At 41.0% G+C, this 22,157-nt stretch overlaps 1 protein-coding gene across 1 annotated transcript; it reads right to left on the reverse strand.

Annotated features, from left to right (window-relative positions):
- Positions 1-493: 493 nt before the first annotated feature.
- LOC122530642 (dynein axonemal heavy chain 7) lies at positions 494-21,576 on the reverse strand. Its single transcript, XM_043657769.1, has 35 exons — positions 21,546-21,576; positions 21,320-21,474; positions 21,106-21,259; positions 20,849-20,998; positions 20,511-20,699; positions 20,321-20,424; positions 19,973-20,242; positions 19,589-19,893; positions 19,007-19,361; positions 18,148-18,621; positions 17,341-17,721; positions 16,670-17,106; positions 16,405-16,520; positions 15,594-16,321; positions 14,639-15,296; positions 14,164-14,358; positions 13,920-14,051; positions 12,783-13,838; positions 12,204-12,377; positions 11,958-12,130; positions 10,847-11,852; positions 10,078-10,266; positions 8,883-9,961; positions 8,616-8,807; positions 8,327-8,553; positions 7,889-8,259; positions 7,180-7,360; positions 6,334-6,632; positions 6,078-6,242; positions 5,609-5,849; positions 5,111-5,400; positions 3,757-3,994; positions 3,531-3,682; positions 2,226-2,507; positions 494-1,633 (listed from the first exon to the last, which is right to left on the reverse strand). The coding sequence occupies exons 2-35, from the start codon at positions 21,442-21,444 to the stop codon at positions 1,427-1,429; spliced, it is 11,295 nt and encodes a 3,764-aa protein (XP_043513704.1). The 5' UTR covers positions 21,445-21,474; positions 21,546-21,576; the 3' UTR covers positions 494-1,426.
- Between the last annotated feature and the right edge of the window lie 581 nt (positions 21,577-22,157).

Below are 22,157 nucleotides of genomic sequence, written 5' to 3' on the forward strand. Positions count from 1 at the left end.
GGACCGCGGGAAGGAGAGAGGAAAAGAAACGACAGGAACGCGAGGAGAGGGTTTGGCAAACCCGGTAAGAGTACGGCGAGGGGGAGAGAGTGTGCGGCAGAGAGAGAGAGAGAGAGAGAGAGAGAAAGAGAAGCGAAACGGGGAGGAGAGAATCACGTGGGAAAGGGGAAAAGCCGAGATACGGGGAGAGATCAATACGAGGTCGCTAGGCAACGAGCCTCCGGCGATCTCAGTCCGGGTAGACAGGGTGCCGCCACCAACCCCTGAAGCCACCCACCAGCCACCCCCCGAACCGACCTGCCTCCCGTTGCTCTCTGAATATACCCCGTGCGTTTCCCACCCTTCTAGTTACTCCTCATCCTACTGTTTTTTATCCTATCCGCTCTTTCTCTCTATCTCTATCTCTATTTCTATCTCTCGCTCGCTTTACGCTTCTCTCGACGTGTTCTCTCTCTCTCTCTCTCTCTCTCTCTCTCTCTCTCTCTCTCTCTCTCTCTCTCTCTCTCTCTCTCTCTCTACCACTGTGTAGCTAGCTCCACTGCTCCACCTCGTCGTCACCAGGGCTGCTATCTCCTGCGCGACGTACGCTGCCTTCGAAATCTCTCCTACACCTGGTTCCACCAGCTTCCCCTCGATACCGCTTGCAATATTTACGATAACCGTTTGCATAGGAATCTCGATTTTGCGGCGGATACGCTCTCGCCGGTTTGTCGGAACGGACACACCGTGGTGTATCGGAAATCGGCCCTGGTACACCTCTATCAGTTTCTCTCTTCTCTCCCTTTCTTTCGTCTACTTTTTTTTCTTCCTCCTTTTCCTTTCTTCTTTATTTTTTTTTCTCTCTCTCTCTCTCTCTCTCTCCGGGTCCGGGTCAAGCGGACTGACTTTTTTAGACTCGTTTGAAGATTTTGCACAAAGACGTTGGACGGTCGATTGATCGGCAGGCAAGAGGCAGAGAGGAGACACAAGCCTCTGTGTGTGACCCGGATGTATCGCCACCTGTTGTAGTGGCTCGCCTACGTGCGAAACGACGTTCCGAAAAACGACGCCCCGCTGGGTAAATCAGCTCGGACTTTGATCGGGGCTGAATTTGAAGAGTGCCGCGAATAACGCGTCGAACGTGGGGGAAATACGGACGGATTGTTCCCGACAGTGATCGATAAAGCAATGAAACGACCAGCGTCGAGCAAAGTTCTCCACTCTTCGATCCGATTATTTTTATCGCGATAAGAAGGACGATACACGAGAGATCGGGGCCGTCGTCGTGAATCGAATTAACGTACGACGCTCTCGTATCGCATCGCTCGGAATTCGATTACCTCATCAAGTAAAGATAAGTATACCGATATTACTGGACAAACGAGGGCGCACGATTTCGCGCCCCGACAAAAGGCAAGACAAACATTATTCCAACGAGACGATCGGTTTAATCGGACAATTGGCAGATCATTGCTACGCCACGCAGAATCCAATGCTCCGGTGGATGGTCCGTCGGGAGCCATATGGCGATTACGAAGTTCGTCGAGTGGCCGGTCGTCGACAGGACACCTTTCCTCTCCGTAGTTTTGTACACCGGGCAGGTGTACGTGTACCTCTCCGGCAGATCGTCCTTTTTCATCGGTATCAGCCAAATCTGCCGGAACGAACACGACAGGTTGTAGGAGAAATTCGATTGTACGGTTTGTACTTGGCGCGAGGGAAACACGAGAGTTTGAAGATGGACGAATAGATGGAGAAATATGTAAAAGTGTACAGGTTTTCTTCTTTCTTTTGGATCTGATTTTGGAAATGACTGAGAAGAAAAGGGAAGTGGAGAAATTTTTGTTCGTTTCGATCTGACTTTAGAAGATGTCCTAGTGTAAAAGATGATAATGTGATTTCAAAGAGAAAGAGAGAGTTATTTTTCAAAGATCTTTTAAAACAATTAAGTATTAATTAAAAATTAAAAATAATAAGTTAATTAACTAAAAATTTTCAATAATAATAGTTTTTAAAAAAAATAAGAACGTAAGTAAGACCTCGAAGAACAGATCTCTGAACATTGAGAAGTCTATATGATTTTAAAGAGACTAGTCGATAAAAACATTGATTTGATAAAGATCCTTTTCCTTCTTTTCTTCTTTGAAACAGAAAAACTTGAGTTTGATTCAATTACCAATAATAAACGTCAGTGAGATTCAATTTCCTGTTTTCGAAATGAGTCGAAAGTAAGAAAGAATACTTACATAAGGTACGGCGTCGTACAAGATTTTCGGCAACGATTCGTCAAGTTTCATGGTTGTTCTGTTGAAACGAGCACCATCAAGAAACAGGCCGTAAATGTAAACACCATCGACTGGAGGTTCATGGAAAACAGTCTCCCTCAAAGGGGCAAAATCGTAGACGAGCAGATCTATCGGTATCGAGTACTTCCTCGCGTAATTCTGACGTGCACCGGTGAGAAACGCCTGCGTAAAATAGAAACCAGAGATCCAGAATGTTGTCGGTGGCCCTTCGTCGTACCACAGCTGCAACGGAAAGATCAAGTAACTTTCTCATGGGAAAATATTTCGTAGTATGTCTCTCGGAGGGATAACGAGTTATTATGGGGCTATTCTTAAAACAAGATATTTCCTTCCTGATAAAAAGTAACTAAAATGAAAAGTTTCACGAGTATTTGAATGCTGACTGTAAAAGGCATTGCACGTCTCGTGCGTGAACACAGTGAGACACAAGTTTGTAGTATAAATGTCTTGGAGTTTGTATATACCTGCATCTTCAAATTTGTTTGAAACTTTAGCGACATGACAATGACGGTCGTGTTTCGTTACGGCGTTAATGAAGTTTCAAAAAGTTTTATGTGGCACGTGTAATATATCCACGGAAGTTTACCGTGTCAAATATTCAAATACGTAACAAAGTCTGTCTGTATAGTGATATAAAATATTAGGCAACTCACCGAAAGGAAATAGTTTTTTACGAATGAATATAGGAAAACTTTCCTTATTTACGTACTCGTCACTATACGTGTATCTATATATTTAATCAACTTTTTTTTTTATCAAAGCATTCACATGCTGGGAAAAGAAACAAACAAAAAGCAATATATCTATGAAAATATTCTCTTATATGTAGGGTGTTTCCCGGGTTTTTCTCGCCAAACTGCAAGAGCTTATTCTAAGGTCCAAATGAAGAAACAAATGTTATGCGAATTAACACTTTATTACAAAGATATAATCAAAAATAGATGCTTAGTTTAATTATTGAAATGCAACAAGATACTGAGACGCTGCACAGAGCAATAAATTCAGTTTTTCATCGATGTCAAGCTTGTACCCGAGCAGAAGGACATCAATTTGAAATGAAACTTTAAAAACTAGCGAGTAACTATTTATCATTATTTGTTTATCTATCTCCTTAACAAAGCGTTAATTCGCAAACTTCGTATAACATTCTTTTGGCCCCTAGAATAAGCTCTCGCAGTTTGGCGGGAAAAAACCCTGTATACATTCGTTCCCATCACAGATCGCCCTAAGATCATTCTACGCTACCTGAAGAAAGGCGAGCCTCTTCAAAAAGTCCAGTACGTAACTGCCTAGCGGCTTCAACGACGGATAAGAGTTCGCCATCCACATCTTCGGTATCTTTCCAACAATTATCGACACGTAGACCTCCTCGAGGTCCGGGTTCATGATCACCAGACCTTAGATTAAGTTCACGAAGCCGTGAAAAATCGATAGACACACCGGCCGGCCGTCAGAAGCTTTAGCCGTTTACCTTTGATCGCCTTCTGAACATTTATGAGGCTATTCCTGATCGTTTGCAGAAGCTTGTTGAATCTTCCCATTTCCTGCACCAGCACCGTGTTCATGCTTTGATTATATAACGTCGGGTATTTCTCGAGTGCAGCCGCTAGATCGAAGTCGTCGGGCAACTTTGACAGAATATCAGACGCTACGCCGTAGACGATCTCGTCGGGTGATTTTCCTACGTCTATTTCCGTTTCTCCGGTGTCCTAATTGGAGGACGGGGGGAGAAAGCAACACAGGGGCCTCGTTAGTCGTCCGCGCGATTCGTCACGCAGAATACATCTAAGGAGTCCTATTATATTTTGTGAAACACGAGGCGAGCCGAGGCGACCGCGTACACGGTCTTAATTGTCTCGAAATTAATGAACGAAGATAATGATAACGACGGACCCCAACCGTGATACCAACAGCCCGAGACTTCCCGCAACCAAAGCGACGGGGTATTTTTGATACGCGTGAGCCAAGCTACGGCTGTGTTCCCCGCTGTTGTGTGTTGTACGAAAGAATGTTTGAACAATTGAACGATCGATTGACAATCTTTGCTTCGAGAATTATTGAAATGTGCAGAGCTGGTGACAAACCAGTGCTCGTTCCACTTGTTTTCTGTTTTACTTCAAGGAAGCAAAGGGATAGTCTAGCATCTTTAATATTTGCTCAACGCGTTTCAAAGAAAACACTCATCGTGTTTGTCAATTATTATCACAGTTGTGGATGTCATGATAACAATTGTTTTCATAGGAGAATAAATTTTAAAATTCGACGATAATTTAGGCATGTCTCGATATACGCCATTTTTTTATAATATCGATTGTACTACATCAAAATGATTTTGCCTTTGGCGATTGAAAAGTTAAAAAAACTTGACAAGGACTTTTGTTATGAACTCCACAATTTTGAAGATGCCATTACGTTTCTTCTGCTGGATTTTTTTAACTAAGCAGGCATGTACGTGAATAATAAACTAACAATATATATGTATTATTTAATCCTGATTATTATTTACGTCCCTTTGTTCACGTTCAATTATATTTTTCTATTGTTAAAACATTCTTTGCATCGATTCGAACATTTAAATAAAACTTTAAATAAAGAACAATTTACTAAATTTTTGTAAAAAGTCTTCCCTTTGGTTGAAACAATTGATTGGAACGTAAAAATGTAAAGGCAACAGCAGAATTAATGATCGAATGAATCGGATTTCAATATCACTTACCTTGATATCCTGAATAGGCTGAATGAGAGGAAATACAATATAACAATATCGAAATCCCGGAAATACAATATAACAATATCGAAATTGAGTTTCGCAATTGTATCCTCACCTGTGTTGCCAGCAGAGAAGACAGCATCAACGTAGTCTCTTGTTGATCCTTAATAATATCTGCATTCTCGTTCATCCCGAAGACACTAGGCGCAGTGGTCATTGGGAAAGATCTAACATAATCAAGAAATTCTTCGTGATCACTGACTTGAGGTACATAATATATGCCACTAGGATCGAACGGATATTTCTCTTGAGTGATGACTTCCATACAGTAGAATCTCACGAGGATCGTGTTCAAAGTTCTTCTGTCCCATTCGTCTGTCACGCGACCGCCATAATTGCACTCGCCTGTAGGACGAATTAATTACGGATTTAATTTTGTGAGCAAGTGACATCGAACTGAAGAATTTCTAAAAACGAGACTTAAGTTTTTAAATATTAGCCACGTTTAGTTTGATAATTATAACTATTGGAGAAGACTTTTTCTATGATCACAGAATAATATGATTCAATTAAAAGATATATTAGAACTTTAAGGTTTTATTTTCAGATTTACCTGTTAAGTATTTCAAGGCGGTAAATTGAACGTCATCGTACTGATCCAAGAAGATCTTCAATTGCAGCGCACTGATCCGCAGATCAGTCTCGTTGAACTCGTATTGATTATTCCAACCGATCGGCCCGAATTTTCTGCGTTCTTGAACAATCGCGTGGAAAAAGCACAATGAAAACAGTAGTTTCTTGAAAATCTCTTTTTGCTTGCACGTTTCGAAGAAGTCCTCGTCACATATCGGATCCTTACGAATGAAAAAAATATCGAACATTGATATATTTCTTTCAAATTTGAACTATATTCTCTATTATCCTATTATCGAACTCATTATTAAAAGAGAAATCCGTCTCGAAGGAGTTGATTAACAAAGCGAAACATCAGCCTCGATAGTGAAAAAATGGCGTGCAATTTGCGAGGATTTTGTAAAATTCAGAACAGTCATATTTCAGAAATTTCGCTTCAAAGTAGTTACCCGTAAGAAAGATCTGACTATATTTGCTCTCAGTCCTTTCGGCGGCTCGTTGGTCATCTTCACGCCATTCTGAAGGACGCTGACTGGAAAATGGTCCACAGGATAGCTCGTCAGCCATAAACGAAAATCCGGGTGCACGGTTCCAGGAGTGAATTCTTCGCAAATCTAGAAGAAAGTTTCTCGGTTTCTTTTTTTTTTTTCTTGGACTATCGCGTCATGGTGTCATTTAGTGGTCAGTCGGAGAATTCGGCGATACCCTTTCCAAGTCCGGCATAAAGCTCTTGGCAACGTGACAATTCTGCAAGACCACCCAGGTGCCATTTTTCACTCCTTCGTCGATAAGTTGGGTGGCGATAACTCCTTGCCCTTGACCCAAAGACAGGGAGAACAGTCGATTCGTGCCGAAGCCCTGGTCATCGGCGAATTTCAGTAGAATCGCCATAGGATCGGCGCCAGGCGTCAGCACGAATATCAGAGGACTGCAGGAGTTCGAGTCCGCGAACGACGATACCAGGTCGAAGGGCGGCGCCTCAATATACTGATGTCCCAGTTGTTCTGTCAGAAATTAATCGAAAATCGTTCGACCTCGAGTGAAACTTCGATGCCCAAGTCATTTCTCTATTTCTGTTTTCATTTTAATAACTACGGCTTTTCTCTCTATATAGATACATATAATTACGAAACCTATTTGCGCTCTTACGATGGAAAACATTTACGTTAACAGTATAATAAAAGACAAAATTGGCAAACTTTGAAGCCAATTCGAATGCAAGGTAAAATTTATTGTTAACGAATCTGAACGTTTCATAGAAGAGCCTTCAATTTTATATTATAATCATGATAGTCACATCTCGTTTCACTAACGAAATTTCAAAAATTTGTCTATAATACCTTCTACGATATTCGGGCATTTCTGAAATTCTGTTTCATTAAAGATTCCATATCACTATCACGAGGATCGTGAATTACAGTTTTTGTGTTAGAAAAAACATTCAAAACATCATACGCATGAACTCTTTACGATAAATATGCAAACGACGACACGACGTTGAATTGTCACGTCGTTCAACGATGTGCGTGTATCTACATGAAAATTTTTCACCTTCTACAAATTGCTGTACGGCTGGCATGACTTTGTCAGGACGGATACATCGCAGCACGATCATTCTCTTGAATAAGGTGAGCTGGTCGTACGGCGCTGGGAATGTTAAAGTATGAGGCTCCATGTGATCGAAGACAGCCTTCCAACCATCTAAGTGTTCCTCGAACGCATTTTTAAATCCCTAAACAAAAAAAGAAGATGAGGAAACCTTGTAACAAATAGAGAAAATCATTTTCCTTCTTATTTGCTACTACCTATTTCTCAATATTAATTAAAATAATTAGTGGAATTATAATCCTCACTTACTTGTTTCATTCTTCTCTTTTTTTCATATATATAATAATAATAAAAATTATATAATATATTATATAATAAAAATAATTATATATATAATAATAAATTTTGTTGAAACATCAGACACCTTTTTAATCAAAGAAAAAAGGGAAAGAAGGTTGAAAGTTGAAAATCCTTAATTACTTTGCATCGAAACTTAATTCATTAGAAATACATATAAAATTAGATAATTGCGAAATTTTATAATCAGAGCCAGATTATATAAATAGCCTTGGGATCTGACTTATTAAACGCGAACCAGTCGCGATAAAGTATTTAATGCAACTTACATCACCAGGTGAATATATTTACGATCTCGACCAGTCGCAAATGCTAAGATCCTTGTTGGACCTTATTCTGTAACATTTCATCGTACCTCGAACTCCGGGATATCGTTCAAACGGCACAACTCGTCCCAGGATTTCGGAGGTAGCCATTCCGTGGGATTTACGAAAGGATTCTCAAGCCCGACGCTGCCGGTCAACAGGAACATCCATTGAGGCATCGAGAGTTGTCCCTGCTTATTCAGCAGGTTCACCGAAAGCAACAGCGAGAATAAAAGCTTGTCCTTCTCGAACAACGACCGACATATGTTTACGTAGAGGGAGTACGTGAAGTGCTTCGTGAGGTCCTTCAATCGTTGCTGAATGTCTTCGACCGGTTCAGTGTTCTCGATCGTGTTGCTGAACAGATTTACGAACCAGATCAAAGAGTACTGATACATCGGGTCAATGTTCGTCAGGACAGCTGATAGAAAACAGTTGGATTAATCCAATCTTCCTTCGAAATTGACAAATCGAAATTAGTGATGTACCAATCGTAAAGAAAAGGACGGTGCTATAGGCAGCTATGGGCGTGTACTCCAATCTCGCAACGTCGATGGACTTCTCCGTGATTTCAGCCGCTGTTTGCTTCGCGACGATCTCGTCGGAGAGAGCCTTGGACGAACTAAGCACGCTGATCGCTGTTTCGTCCTCAAGGATGTTCCCTTCCGCCGTCGACAGAACCTCCAGAATTTCGTCTTCGATCTCCTTCAGTTTCCTACGGGAACAAGATCGTTCGACGAACGTCGAAGAGAGACGCGGTAAGACGTTGTTACTTACTTCTTGTTGGCAGCCCCTTGGATAATTAACTGGTTCTTCTCAGACTCTAACTCTGGCTTTTCTTTGGCCACCACGATACAGAGCAGCTGATCCTCCAGGCCTATCGGCGTGATCATGAAGTTCAACAGTGTCACCTTCACCGCCACTTCCGGAAAATAATGAGGATTACGCAGTTTCGTCGTGATGTAAAATCTGCGAATCATCGCGAATGATTTCATCGTACAGCTACTTTCAACAACAAGTGGATTCATTTGGAAGGGGACCTACCGAAAATTGGGAGAGTACTCGATGATGGAATCTCCAACCTTGATACACTCGGTGCCGCCGGACTTGAAAGTTTGTTTCATCAGAAGCGGTTCCAGAGCAGCGTCAAGCTCCTCGCCCACATTCTCCAACAGAACCGGCTGTCCGAATTGAATAGCATTTTCCAGGATCCTCATATAATCGGGCTGCGACAATCTGATCACGTGAATGTTATTTTTCTTCTCCATGTTCTTCACCCACTTGTTTGCCTGGCCTTGAGGATCGATCATCAGCGGCCATCGTCGAGAATTCGTGACGATAATCGCGTTGTCTATGGAGAACAAATCGCTGGGCAGCCCGAATATATTCCAAGAGCGTATCGACACAGGATCACCCAGAATCTGAGTCAGTTGATAGTCCTTCGTGCAGACCACTTCCAAATCGGTGCAGATCTGCACCCATTTGTCGATCTGTTCCTGTCTGTATTGAGTGGTGAACACTCCCAAATAGGCCACGATCCCAGAACCGATGAGAATATCGCCTGTCAGTTTGTAATAACGTTCGCCCAGTTCCTTTGCTGTATCGGACCATCTGGTGTACTCTCCCCCTAAGCCGCCAATCAGCTCCCTGGCCCTCCTTAATCTCGTCTCACACTCGCGCACCTCGTCCGTCATCGCCTGGTACTCGGCCCTTCGTTTAGCCAGAAGCTTCTCCAGCCCCGCCAGTCTGTCACGAACCTCTTGCAGCTGGCTTCTCTTCAAGTTCAATTGCGTCATCGCCTCCTTGTAGTCGGCCTCTGCCAGAGCCAGTGCCTGTTTCTTCGGCGCGACAATCTTCGCCACCTTGTCGTACTCTGACAGAGCGAACACCCATCTGCAGAGGCCCTCGCAGGCGGTGGAAACGAACTTGATCCTCTCTGGATCGAAGTTTGGGTTGGTCAGGATGGTGGTGCGGATTTTCGTCATGATCCTTTCCGGAATGTTGTCCTTGTCGTACGTCAACAGAGATTCGAGGAACCTCATGTCGCTCAACAAGCGGAGAGACGGCTTCCAATAATCGTCGACAACTCCATCCGGAGTTTTAACCTTCTCCGGCTTCACGTCCTAATAGGATGGGATTTATGTACGTCATGTTTTTATTCTTTTGATAAGCGAGGCTCGCGTAAGTAACTACGGCCTTTGTGAAGGCTGAGCTTGATGCCTGAAGTTGAAGATCAAACCTTTAGAATGCAAACTGCCTCCATCACCAGCCGAACGCCGGCTGGCGGTCGTTTCATGGATCGCACGATTTGAATATCCTGAGGAGTCAGAGTGTTCAGGGCATCGTTCGCCGCGTTTAATATCGGCATCACTTCTTGCAGATCGGCGTCGCATTCTGCGCGAATGGCGTTCGCCTCGCTCGCCACCACCTACAGATTGAAATTTTAATTTTTGACAAATTGCGAAAATGCAAGGCCAAGGATTTTCTGTCTCTCGCACAAAACTTATGAACGGAAGCTTATAAAAAAGGCAACATTTTTTAATTTATCGATATATTGGTACGTCAAAAAACCGAACTGAAACAAACAATATAAATTTATTTTCACAGAAAACCGTTTGTTCTTCGTAAATAATTGACGAAGAAGAGAGACAGAGAGACGGAAATCGTTGGTATTTGTTTTGCGACTCCGTTTGTTATTAATTAACTACAAAAATCGAACGTCACAATTTTTTGTAGCATATTTTCAATGCAAGTAACGTGACTGTGCGCGTGCACGTAAACGACGTGCTACAGACATTCGCGTATCTCGGTGAGCGAGGACGCGCACTTGCTTCATTCCCCGCAATTTTCATATCTCGGAATCTCATTAATACCCAGGCAACGCAAGGAAAGGAATCTCAGGAGGAGTAATTAGAAACCGTGAAGAAACGTTGGAGTGGCGTTTGCAAGGGCTGAAGCTTCCTAAATAAAATCGAGTGACTGTGATCTTTAGGCCGGCAACACCTTACCATGGCGGCCTTCTCGTCCCTCTTGACGACTCGTTCCATGGCAGCCACCTCGTTGCTCTCCCTTTGAACGTCAAGAAACATGGCCTCCACCTCCTTGGCCGCGACAAGCAGCTTCGGTTGTAGCGCGACTAAAATCTCCTGCATTTTCTCCACTTGCCTGTGAGTACTGTCCAACCGTTCCAACCCAGCCTCGTACCTTCTTTTACCATCGAGCGCCTCCTTCCTCTTCCTCGCCAGCAGGTCCTTGAACGTGCTGATGAGCTCCAGATACAAGGTGGGCGTAACGTAGTTGTATCTCTTCAACTTTCTCAGGAACTCCTTTGACAATCCCTGCGTGGACGTGTGAAAGTACTGGCACATCTCGATACAGGCGGAACGTTCCATCTTGGTCAGATCGATCTCGTCGAGGAACCTGGTCGCCACAGCGAGCAACGCATCCTCCGGCCAAGGCTGCAGCCAGTCTATCGTGCAACAGTTCACCAGCGCCGGGAATTTTCGAATTCTCGTGCGAAAATTGTCACCGATCGGCGACATAGTGACCACGATGTGCAAGTGTTCGCGAACCGTCTGCACGAAGAAATTGAACAACGCCACCGGGCTTCCGTCCGTTTGCAAGGATCTGTCTCTTTGCCGATCGATCACCCGCATCTTGTCGCAGATGTCGGACACCTCGTCCGGCGCGAATATGTTCGGAACCTCGCCGGAATTCAATAGATTGCTGATATCTTCTAAAAACGTCTCCTCCTTAATCTGCGTGTCGAGAAATAGAAAAACCGTGTGCAGATCGCTGGCCGCGCTCTTTCTCAGAATGTCCTTCACGTCTTCGTGCCATTCGTAGCAACCGTACTGCTGGGATATCTCCACCTGGAACAGCTCGTAATCCGCGATGTGGGCCGCCAGTTTTGTCAACGACTGGCGGCCTGAACCACCCACGCCGATTAATAGCGCGTGACTTCGAGGCTGCATCATTATACGAGAGATCTTTGATAGATGTTCTACGGCGAATCTACGGGGGAGAACAAAACGCTGAATTAAACGAATTGAAATAATTCAACTGTTTCATCAGGATAACGATACGTTTGTAATCTAGCTAAGTATGTAAAATTCAAACCTGAAGAGAACGAGGTTCATCGGTGTCCTCGAAATCGTGTTATATTCCGCGAGATATTCTTCGGCCACTATCGCCAGGTAGTCTAAATCTGCAACCTCGAGATATCCTTTCTTATCCGCCAGTGGATCTTGGAAGTCGCAGTACACCAGATTTCGAAGCTCCATTTCTGTTATCTAACGTCAGAATTAAGAAAGAAGACGGGGAAATATAATATTCGAAACATGCGTGCGTTAAAGAAGAACGTACTGTGTCAGCGCGAGCGATGAGTAAATCTTGAAACAGATCGTCCAGGTTGTCGTCCATATATTCTGACATGGTTCGTCGTATTTGCTCGACAAGCCATTTAGTATCATTGTCGTCTACCAAACGATCACCATAAACGCGCAGCACTTCGTGTACCCAGAGTCGCTTTAAACTTCGCTTAAAACATAATGCCATCGTCGTTTTCGTATGATAACTCACAGTATCTTAATGAAAATTACATATAGGCAGCATAATGATGCTTATTTGTTATAAAATTTAAGGAAATTTTAAGAAATTGTAATTCTTATGTACTACATAGGATGAAAGGATCCTGTAACTTTGTCAGTAAATTCAACAAACAAACATAAGAATGTCGCATATTGTTGATTCTTGCTAGATTTTTATATTATTTATCTTTCAAATTTCTATTTCCTACTTATGAACTTTATTCATCTACAGAAATAATCTAACAAATATTTTTGCACGAAGAACAGGACTTAAACTTCATAATAAATGTCTTTACGATCTCGTAATACGGACATGGATAAAACAAACTTTCCCTGGCAACGTTTGGATACTTACAGGTTCCGTGACAGTATCAGGTGTGCACAGCAACACTCCTTGGATCACTCTGGAGAAGTCCCGCAGGTTGAACAGATAATGACATTTGGCCGGTGTCGGTAGAAGATACTTCCTAGTTTCTTTATAAACGTCCAGAGTCCCGCTCACGATGTAATCAACGCTGGGGAAGTAGAAATCCGGGAATTCTTTGTTCCTGAAGTACCAGGACACGATGGTGGTGAAAATGGTGTTGAGAACGTCGTCGGAGAACTCGCAGATCCCTAGCGTGAAGAAGTGCCGTTTGAATCGTGGCGTGACGTCGAGTCCGCTCGCTGGGGGGCCCATTGCACAAATCAACTGAACGTCCACCAGGTGTATGGGCACTATCTCCTTCAGATCGTACCACGTCCAATGATCTAGCCACTGTCTCAACAACTCTATAGGTGGTTGCGCACCGAACTCTTCCTTCTGTGGCATAGAGACGTCGTCCACGAATATCACCCAGTGCTTCCCTGGCGGCGCGCCGTACAACCCTTTCTTTCGCCTGTCCAATTTGTTCATGATGATCTCTTGGGTTTGATTGGCGGTCGTTTGAGCGGAAAATATCACGAAAAGCGGCTTGAAGATATCTGGATCGTTTCTCTTTAATAAAAACTCCATGACGTACACGGACTTGCCAGTGCCGGTTGGACCTACCAGTAGCACAGGTTTGTGGTGACGGATCAACAGTTTGAGCAGATGAAAGTAACGAACGGTTTCGATCGTCGGGACGATTATTTGATTAACCGGTAGGTCTTTCGGTATTGCCGGAACAGCTTGAAGATCTTCCGCCCACGGCCTCCATTTGCCCCTACCCTCTTTGATGTATTTATAATCGTACACCAAACCTGTCATTGGCAAATTTACCACATACGGTTTCGTCGGATCCGTGGTTTCTTCCGAGACGTTGAAGCGTTTCCTGACATCGGCGGGAAATTCTCTCTCTGTTAATGCTCTGAAAAGATCGCTGAACCATTCGCGAGAGTCTACCATCAACGTCCCGCCCATCGCCCAAATACAAGAGAAGAAGAAGCAACCCTGAAACACCATTGACACTCGTCAGTCTCGTTTGATTTTCTTCGATGGCAAAAGACTTTGGAACGTAAGTATTTTACGCGCCTCCACTTGTGCCCTCATATCTAGATCCGACAGGGTCTGAAGATACTTCTCGTCGTGATAATCATCGAGGAAACAATCGAACAAGTATGTCACGGACCTAACAATGTTGGCGTCTGGCATTGTTATCAATTCCTGAGGCAAGAATCGTAGAAACGAAGAGATAAAAAGAAAATGTAAAATAGAGCGATTTATTCAATTAGGTCAAGACCTAATTTATTCGAATTAATTTACGAGTGACATGAACCTTGACTCCCCAACGAAGTAGATTCAAGAGCGGAGGGCAGAACCTCATGTACATCTCGTGCAAGTGGTTTTTAAGGTGTTCCGTGAAAGACGATGGTAAAGTATTTAACCACGACAGCAAAATTGGCTTCCAGCCTAAACTGACTGGCTCCATGTAAATCATACCGCATCTTGACACCGTGGCAGGCGACGCGACCTAAATTGATCATAATAATTAGAGCACGAGCTCATGAAACATTTATGAAATTTGACTAAAGAAATAGATTTTTGTTGAAGCAGGATTCGGAGAATTATACAGCAGCTATCGTATAATAATTATTCGTTTCTTTTATTTATATTTATTGCCACAAAGAGAACAGAATAAGTTATAGTAGATTTGGATCGGAGAATTATGTAGAAGCTGCTGTACAATTATTCGTTAATACGTTTATATTTACTGCTATAAAGAGAACGGAGTAAGAATTATAATAGACTACCTCTAAGTCCATAGGTTCGAAAATTAAGTTCGTAGTGGGCGCCAGTTGGATAATTTCCCCAGAGGTCAGGCAAAGCTTTTTATTATCATCCAAGACAGTGTTCATATTCTCGATCCACAGGGCGTCAACCGGCCCGTCGAAGACTAACCATTTTCTATTCAGGTTGGTGGAAGTCGCGAAAGCTCTGTAACTGACAGCGAGCACGCCGTCGCTCCATTCGTGCGATGCCGGGTCGAACTGGCCGTATAATTGACCCATGGTGATTGCCTTTGGATTGATAACCGTTATGTCCACTCTGTGTTCGTCCATCAGCTTCCGATCCTCCAACAAACCAAGACTATCGGCCAGCATCCTATAAGCCGAGGTTTTCCCACCAAACGGCAGGCCAACGATCATGAAACCGTGTCTGACGATCATCATCTCGTAGATCTGGTGCATCTTCTCCAAGAAGAAATCAGTGCATTGGATGTTAGCAGCAGCACACGCATCCATCGCACAGGCATTCAGATGAGTATAGTCCGGCGGTGGAAGAACGACACCAGGAAACAAATCTGAAGCGATGCCCTCGAACAGAGGTAGATCTTGGACCAGAAATTTCGGCAGATTGACGTCCAATATGCTCCTTAGCATAAGAATATCTTCGGACTCTTCCGGATATCTGAGTAGGGATCGTGACAATTGTAACGTAAGTTTAGAAAGTTACGGTATTAAAAAAAATTAATAGTTAAAATATTTTTGGTTACTCCCGATCATTGTCAATTTTTTATTAACGCTACTAACGTTGAAGATATTTTCTTCTATTGATATTAAAAAATTTTATAGCTCTCTTCTAAACAGACTAACATAATGGTTGCCGACAACTAAATATTGGTTATCAATCACTGTCCTCTACTCACAAATAAAAATCAACTTCGTTTCGTAAAAGTTTTAAAAAATACTGTTCAACGCTCGATACCTGAGCTTCAAGTTTCCAGCGGCAATGAGGACAGATTTGACCGCCCTCATACCATAATCGTAATGATGCTGGCTGCTCAACTGCTCGGAGCACAGCCTGTAAGCTGTGACGATTTTTACAGCCAACGGTCTACCGTTATAAAAGCCATAAGAGTACAGCGTGTTCTCCGCGATCAATGCGTAATCCGGCACCATCATCGCCACGGGTCGGAATAATGCCTTGAGATTGTCCGGTAGCTCGGACCTTCCCGCGTAACCTGGATTCATAGTGATGAAAATGGCGCACGTTGGATCTAAGAAGATCTCTGTGCCCTCGAACACGATCTTCTCGGCGCCGCTGTTTATCGCTCGTTGAATCGTTAAAATTTGCTGCGCGACTACCGACAACACCTCCAGGTCGATTCGATTGAACTCGTCGAAGCAGGACCAGGCACCGCAGGAAGCTAATCCTTTGAAGAATTTCCCTAACGCAAGGTAGTCGAGACCCTCGGAACAATTGAACACCACGCATTGCTTCGCCATCGCCTTGGCGAGGTCTTTCGTCGTTTCTGTTTTACCAGTTCCTGCTGGCCCCTCTGGTGCACCGCCTAGGTGAAGGCTCAGAGCACCGAACAGCGTTCGATAGCATCTGTCTGTTAGAGGAGTGATCACTAGCCTCGACGAATTGCCGAGATATTCGTAACCGTAACGTTGCTGCGAGTTTATCATGTAAGCCCACATGTTTTCTTCCTGAAATGAATATATATCCAGTACATTCAAAGATGCCAAGCGACTTTTAAATTTTCGTCTTTTGTTTAGGAAACTAGCCTGACCAGCCAATAGTAACGCAAGTGACACAACCATCTAAAATCGGTGTTCTTCACCACTTGCTCTTTGTAAAGACTCGCGAGCACGTCTTTCCCGTGAACGTCCAACGTGACTAACGCTTCTGAAATTGTAAATGTACATTTCACGTTTATTCGTATTATTTTCTTTGTCACAATGAATAAATTTATAGAAATGAGCCATTTGTTTCTCGAAAGGAATTGAATATCAGTCGTTCGTAGGTAGAGTTGATATTAAAAATTTTATAATCACCCAGAGTGATGCGATTCTGTTTCGATAATTTGCCTCTGATCAACGATATTATGTCATTTAGCTCCGTTTGACATTGTTCCAAGTATTTCTTCAACCCTTGAACGTCGAACAACATCGCTTCCTCTATACGTAGAGTCCAATACATTTTGCCAACGCAAAGGATCGTCTGACCTGGCCAATCCAGCACCCAAACCTTCCTCAATTTGATAGGATACGCCTGAATCGCTAGCATCACCTCCCTTCGTATACTCTTTCGCATAATCGTTTCCAATTCGATCAACCATTTCTCTACTTGTCCCCTGGCAGCAGCTGTGGATATCTTTTCTATCAATTTAACTTCTTCGTCCTCTGTCGATATCATGGCGAGCACCTCGAGATCTTCGTCGAAATTTAAACGATGTATGCCCTCGAAACATTTCTTCAAATGCGGCTGAACGCTAAATGTTAAAGCGTGAATTAAATTAAGACGTTTAAGGTGTAAAATATAATACAGAGAGCAAGTCGATTGTCAAAAATTTGTTACGAAATTGTAAATACAAAGAATTTATAATAAAATAATAATTTAATAATTATCTAACTATTATTTGATTGTTAAATAACAGTAATAATTAAATAATTTATTAAATTTATCTCACTTAGATATTGTTTCTAAACTCCGTCGATTAAATTACCGAGTTGGATCCTTAGTTTCAGAAAGAATTTCCAGCAGCTCGTCGTTAGATAGGAAAAAGAATCTCGGGAAGAAGAGTCGTTTCCTTTCGAGATACTCATTCAGACCCTTTTGAATGTCTTCGAGTAATCCGTAGCTCTTCTTTAGACGCTCCAGCATTTTATCGATTTCGACGACCACGAAAATGCGAGGATCCGCGTGAACGGTCTTCATAATGTCACGCCAGGTTTTGTCCACCGCGGAAAATTTCCTTCCCTCCTCTGGCATCTGTTGTTGGATATCCGGCGACGTGAAGATCGGCTCCAGGTACATCCAGATCGCCTGTACGCGTAGCCATTGGTCCAGAATATCTTGCAGCAAATGGAGTTTGTAGTCCCATCGCCTGTTCATAACGTTAGGTGACAGCTCGTAAAAATACTTTATGTCCCAATTTTCCATAACAAGGCCTTAAACGAACTGTAGTATACAATATTCTTTAACACTGGAACTACTAGAGTTGTCACAGTGATTCATTCGTCAATTTTCCATAGGGATTTTATAGATTTATTTCATAGGTTTTTATTTTACTTTCTCCCTTGCATTATATGTATTATGTAGTAAATGCAAATTCAAGTGATCCGCAATTCACAGATTACAAAAAATATTAATCAGTTAAGAAATAGAAAGATATATAGCAAATAAATAAGAATTTATGAGAAAAGAAATTACACATATACATACACGAAAGTGACAGAATCTTTACTGTATGGTATTATAAATATTACTACACTATAGTAGTTCTAGTGTTGAGTTTCGTCGATTTTCTTACAGTATCCTTGTTTCAAAGGGTTTTATGTTCGGTGAATTCTTGATAGTGACGGTCCTAATAATGTGATCGTCTAAAAGAAGCTGTATATCGTCGACACCAGCAATGACGTATGTACCGGTATCCTTGAAAGGGTTCACCGTGAAGTATAAATCGGCCCAATCTCTCTCCATCTTATCCATGGCTTTTTCCAATGTGGCTTCCTTCGAAGCATTGTCCGAGATACTCTCAAACAGACTGACGAATCTACCTAGATTCATATCCAGGATCTTCGCCAATGTTAAATCAGGATCGACCTTTATCGGGACGTTTATGATCTCCGAAATTTCTGCCCAATGGCGATCCTTTAATCCCGGATTACCAAGCATAAATATGATCGGCATGTGTTCCCTGAAGTCCTCGATTTTTTCCCGAACGCTGGCTGCTAGCTGCCTCAAAGCTGGCTGATGAAAACTTCTCTCCAGTTTATAAATCGTTCTACTCGTGAAAAACAATTTTCGTTATCTTTGACGGAAAAATTAACGTTTCGTTTTCATAACTGTTAAGAAATGCTGAAGAGATATGCTTAATTTTTAATTATAAAACTTATTACTATCATATTGTAGATGTTTATGAATATTCAAACTTTTATATATATTATTCCTAATTAGTAATTTCTTTCTTAAATAATTTGGTAAAATTTACATATTATTATTATACAAATCGACCAAAATATCCAAATACTCGTGAATGAACTCGATAATGTATGAACTTTGGATATTTCATATATTTTTACAGTCTTTATTACTCTGTCATACTTTTTGAATTTTTAGAAATGCATAAACATCCACGATCTAGTTACAATGTAGAAAATATGTCGGACCTGAACGCGTATCCTACGTCGTTGTCGATGTCCTCCGGATTATAACTACCGATCATGGAGTTTAACCATTTATCGTGCTTTGTCAAAAAGTCACAAATTGCATCAAAGAGTTGCTTGAAAGGTTTCAGTTGATCAGCAATCTGCTTACGACGTGGATATTGCGTTATGTCCCAGCCAAACGAAGCTTCTTCTTCGTTAAACTTATCGATCTTGTCCATGGCGGCGATCAATCGATTCTCTAAAGTCTGTGTCTTTTTCTGATACTTGTACACCTCTGCTATGTCTCCCCAATGTTCGATCTCGTCTACTTGTTTCGCGTAAGACTCCAATTCCTCTTTGAACTTAATATACCTAACTATTGAAGCAAGAAACAATCGTCAATTTCTTCGAATAAATGTTTTTCCTTTTTCTTCTTCTTCTTTTTTTATTAAATTAAATCAAGTTTATTTAAACTCAAGCAAGTTGAAACTACTTTACATACGTGACTCGAAATATCTTTTCAAGTGACTCGTTGTTTTCATTAGTGAAATCATTTGATTTCAAGTTGCTTGAATTCGAGTAATCTGGACGAATTTCTCAAACCTCTTAGTCCTTGCTGAAATTCTAGCGTCTTAATCGCAACGATGCTTTCGTTTTCCTCCAGAATATCGGGTACTTTATGGTACCACTGAAAAGCTTCGTTATTCGTGATTATCTCGATGTCACTGAGAAGACGATAATCGGACAACAGCAAAATATGTTTGATTATTTGATAGAGATTCTGCTCGAGAGTCTTTAAAGTAACTTCTCTGGTTATCTTAATGAAGCTTTTAAGCTCCATCAGTTCGGCCGTGTTGGCGGGCATGCTCAAGGCACGATCAGATATACTTTGATACTGCTCTGTAATTCTAAATCGCATCTGACATTATTGATCGTGAAACCACGAAATAAATTCATTGATGTTTGTTAAAATAATTGAAGACTCACTTCGTGGCCATGTCTTGATACCTCTCGACGAGTGTGTCGGTGAGAAGACATTTTATACGATAAACGTTATCGACGATTGCCTCGGTGAACATTTTTCGAGACACCTTGAACAATCCAGCAAAAACTGTCCTTTCAACTTCGACGGGAAAGTTCAGCATGAGATTGTGATAATGTTTGATTAAATTGTTGTAGTCCTCTAACTTCTTGCTTTCATCTTTTACAAATCGTTCCACTATATAATACTCATCGTCGTTGTATAAATGTTCGTATCTGTAATAAATGTAACAAATTGATTCATAAATTAATATGCAATTTATTAAATAACAACAAGAATTAGTCCACAATTACATTTGTAATTCCATTAATATCTGCTCTGGAATAAGTCTTTCTCGATCGATTAAGTCAATAATTTCCTGCTTCAGTTGTTGCACTTTGGAATGCTCTATGTGCGGCTGTTTAAGAAAGAATTTTGAAATATGTATTCGAATATGTGCGTTGGATATATATGATATAAAAATATAACAAAGAAATTTTATACTTCTAAAAATCCTTCTTTGCCAGACCAATCTAAATAAAGCTGCATTTCTAATTTGTCGAAATATCTAACTGCCTCACATAATTTGTCCACGATATTGCAAAGCACCTCCTTAAATTTTTCAAACGATGGCTCAAAAGTCAGCTGCTTGAAGCTAACAATTATGTCCACATTAAATTCACAGTTAATCGGCTACAAGCAATAAACGATTATTACACAGTTTGTTTTATTATAATTGCGGGTGTTTATTCATTTGTGAGAAATATAAAGCTTAGAACTTTAGTTTTATTTCTTTAGGTATGTTTATAAGATTGGAATTTGCATAAATGAATTATAAGTACCTTGCCACGGATAATTAAATCCATAAAATCTTTCAAACTATATTTACACATTGACAAAAGCTGCGATTCCATTATTTTAGCAACACATTCGTAGAACCTTTTGAATCGTATGCGTTGTAGCGGACTCGGGACTAATGATTTTCTGTTATTCTATGAATAAATAAAGTGACCATTAATTTATTTTTTTTTTTTTTTTGTTTATATGAAATATAATTTACGATAAGTAGGCATTGCAATGAAAATTTATAAAATTTTACCACGAGAAATATATCTTGTATTCCATCATACCAAAAATTCTTCAATATATTCTTCCCTTTTGTAATTTGCTTATTAATCATCTTGTTAAATTTTATTAAATCCCAACTTTCTGTATATTGAGCAATTTCTTCTACAACGATCAATCGAAAATCGCTGAAAAATGATGAAATCTTGTTTCAAAGCGGAAGGGTTATAAATGAATAATTTTTTTACCGATATTCGCGGACCCAAAAATCTAAAGTCATCTTCATGCATGGGTTTATTAGAAATAAATTTTTCTGTAAATTTTCGCGGTATTCTCGAATCTTGACTTTTAAACCAGGTACAACATATTTCATGTGAAGCAACTTTCCATCATTTTCCTTTTGCTAAAAAGAGATATGTTTTTATAAAATAAATATATCACGTATAAAAAATACAACTGGAATTTCAATTGAACCTCGAATAAAAAATTTTCTACAGGATCTTGAAGTGCGTATTGCAGTATTGCTTTTTTAATATTTTTTGAGTAAATATCTTTAATCTCGATCAGCAAGTTTTCCGTGTGGTAAGTGAACCGGACTCTCAAATAACATGGAACTAAAAGTAATATCTTCTCTATAATGTTATCCTGAATTTGTACTGTGTGAAGAGTGTCAATTCCATTGCAAATATAATTGTAGTATCGGTTCACATCTTCGTCGTTACTTAAATCTATATCTATATTCGGTAGTTCAGTTTTGACAATCAAACTGACCACATATCTACAAATAAACGTTATCTCAAGCACTAGTTTCTTTATTGTAAGATTTTCTTTACAATTTTAAAAAATTTGGCAGAAATTCAAATGCTTTGCTGACCTACGAAAGTTCTCTACTTTTAATCGTTTTCCTGTGTACGTATCCTCAAATTTAGTTTGCTTTCGTTTCTCTTGCAGTTTCTTGCACTTAATGCATTCCATTAATTTCGGTGGCAAAGAAAATAATGGCTCGCTTTTTATTATTTCAGCCACTTTTGATATCTTCGGAACATCTTTGGCGCGCTTTTTTTGAACTGTCGGACGCGAAATACC

This window comes from Frieseomelitta varia, unplaced genomic scaffold (assembly GCF_011392965.1).
Source record: "Frieseomelitta varia isolate USP_RPSP 00005682 unplaced genomic scaffold, Fvar_1.2 scaffold_350, whole genome shotgun sequence".
NCBI lineage: Eukaryota > Metazoa > Arthropoda > Insecta > Hymenoptera > Apidae > Frieseomelitta > Frieseomelitta varia.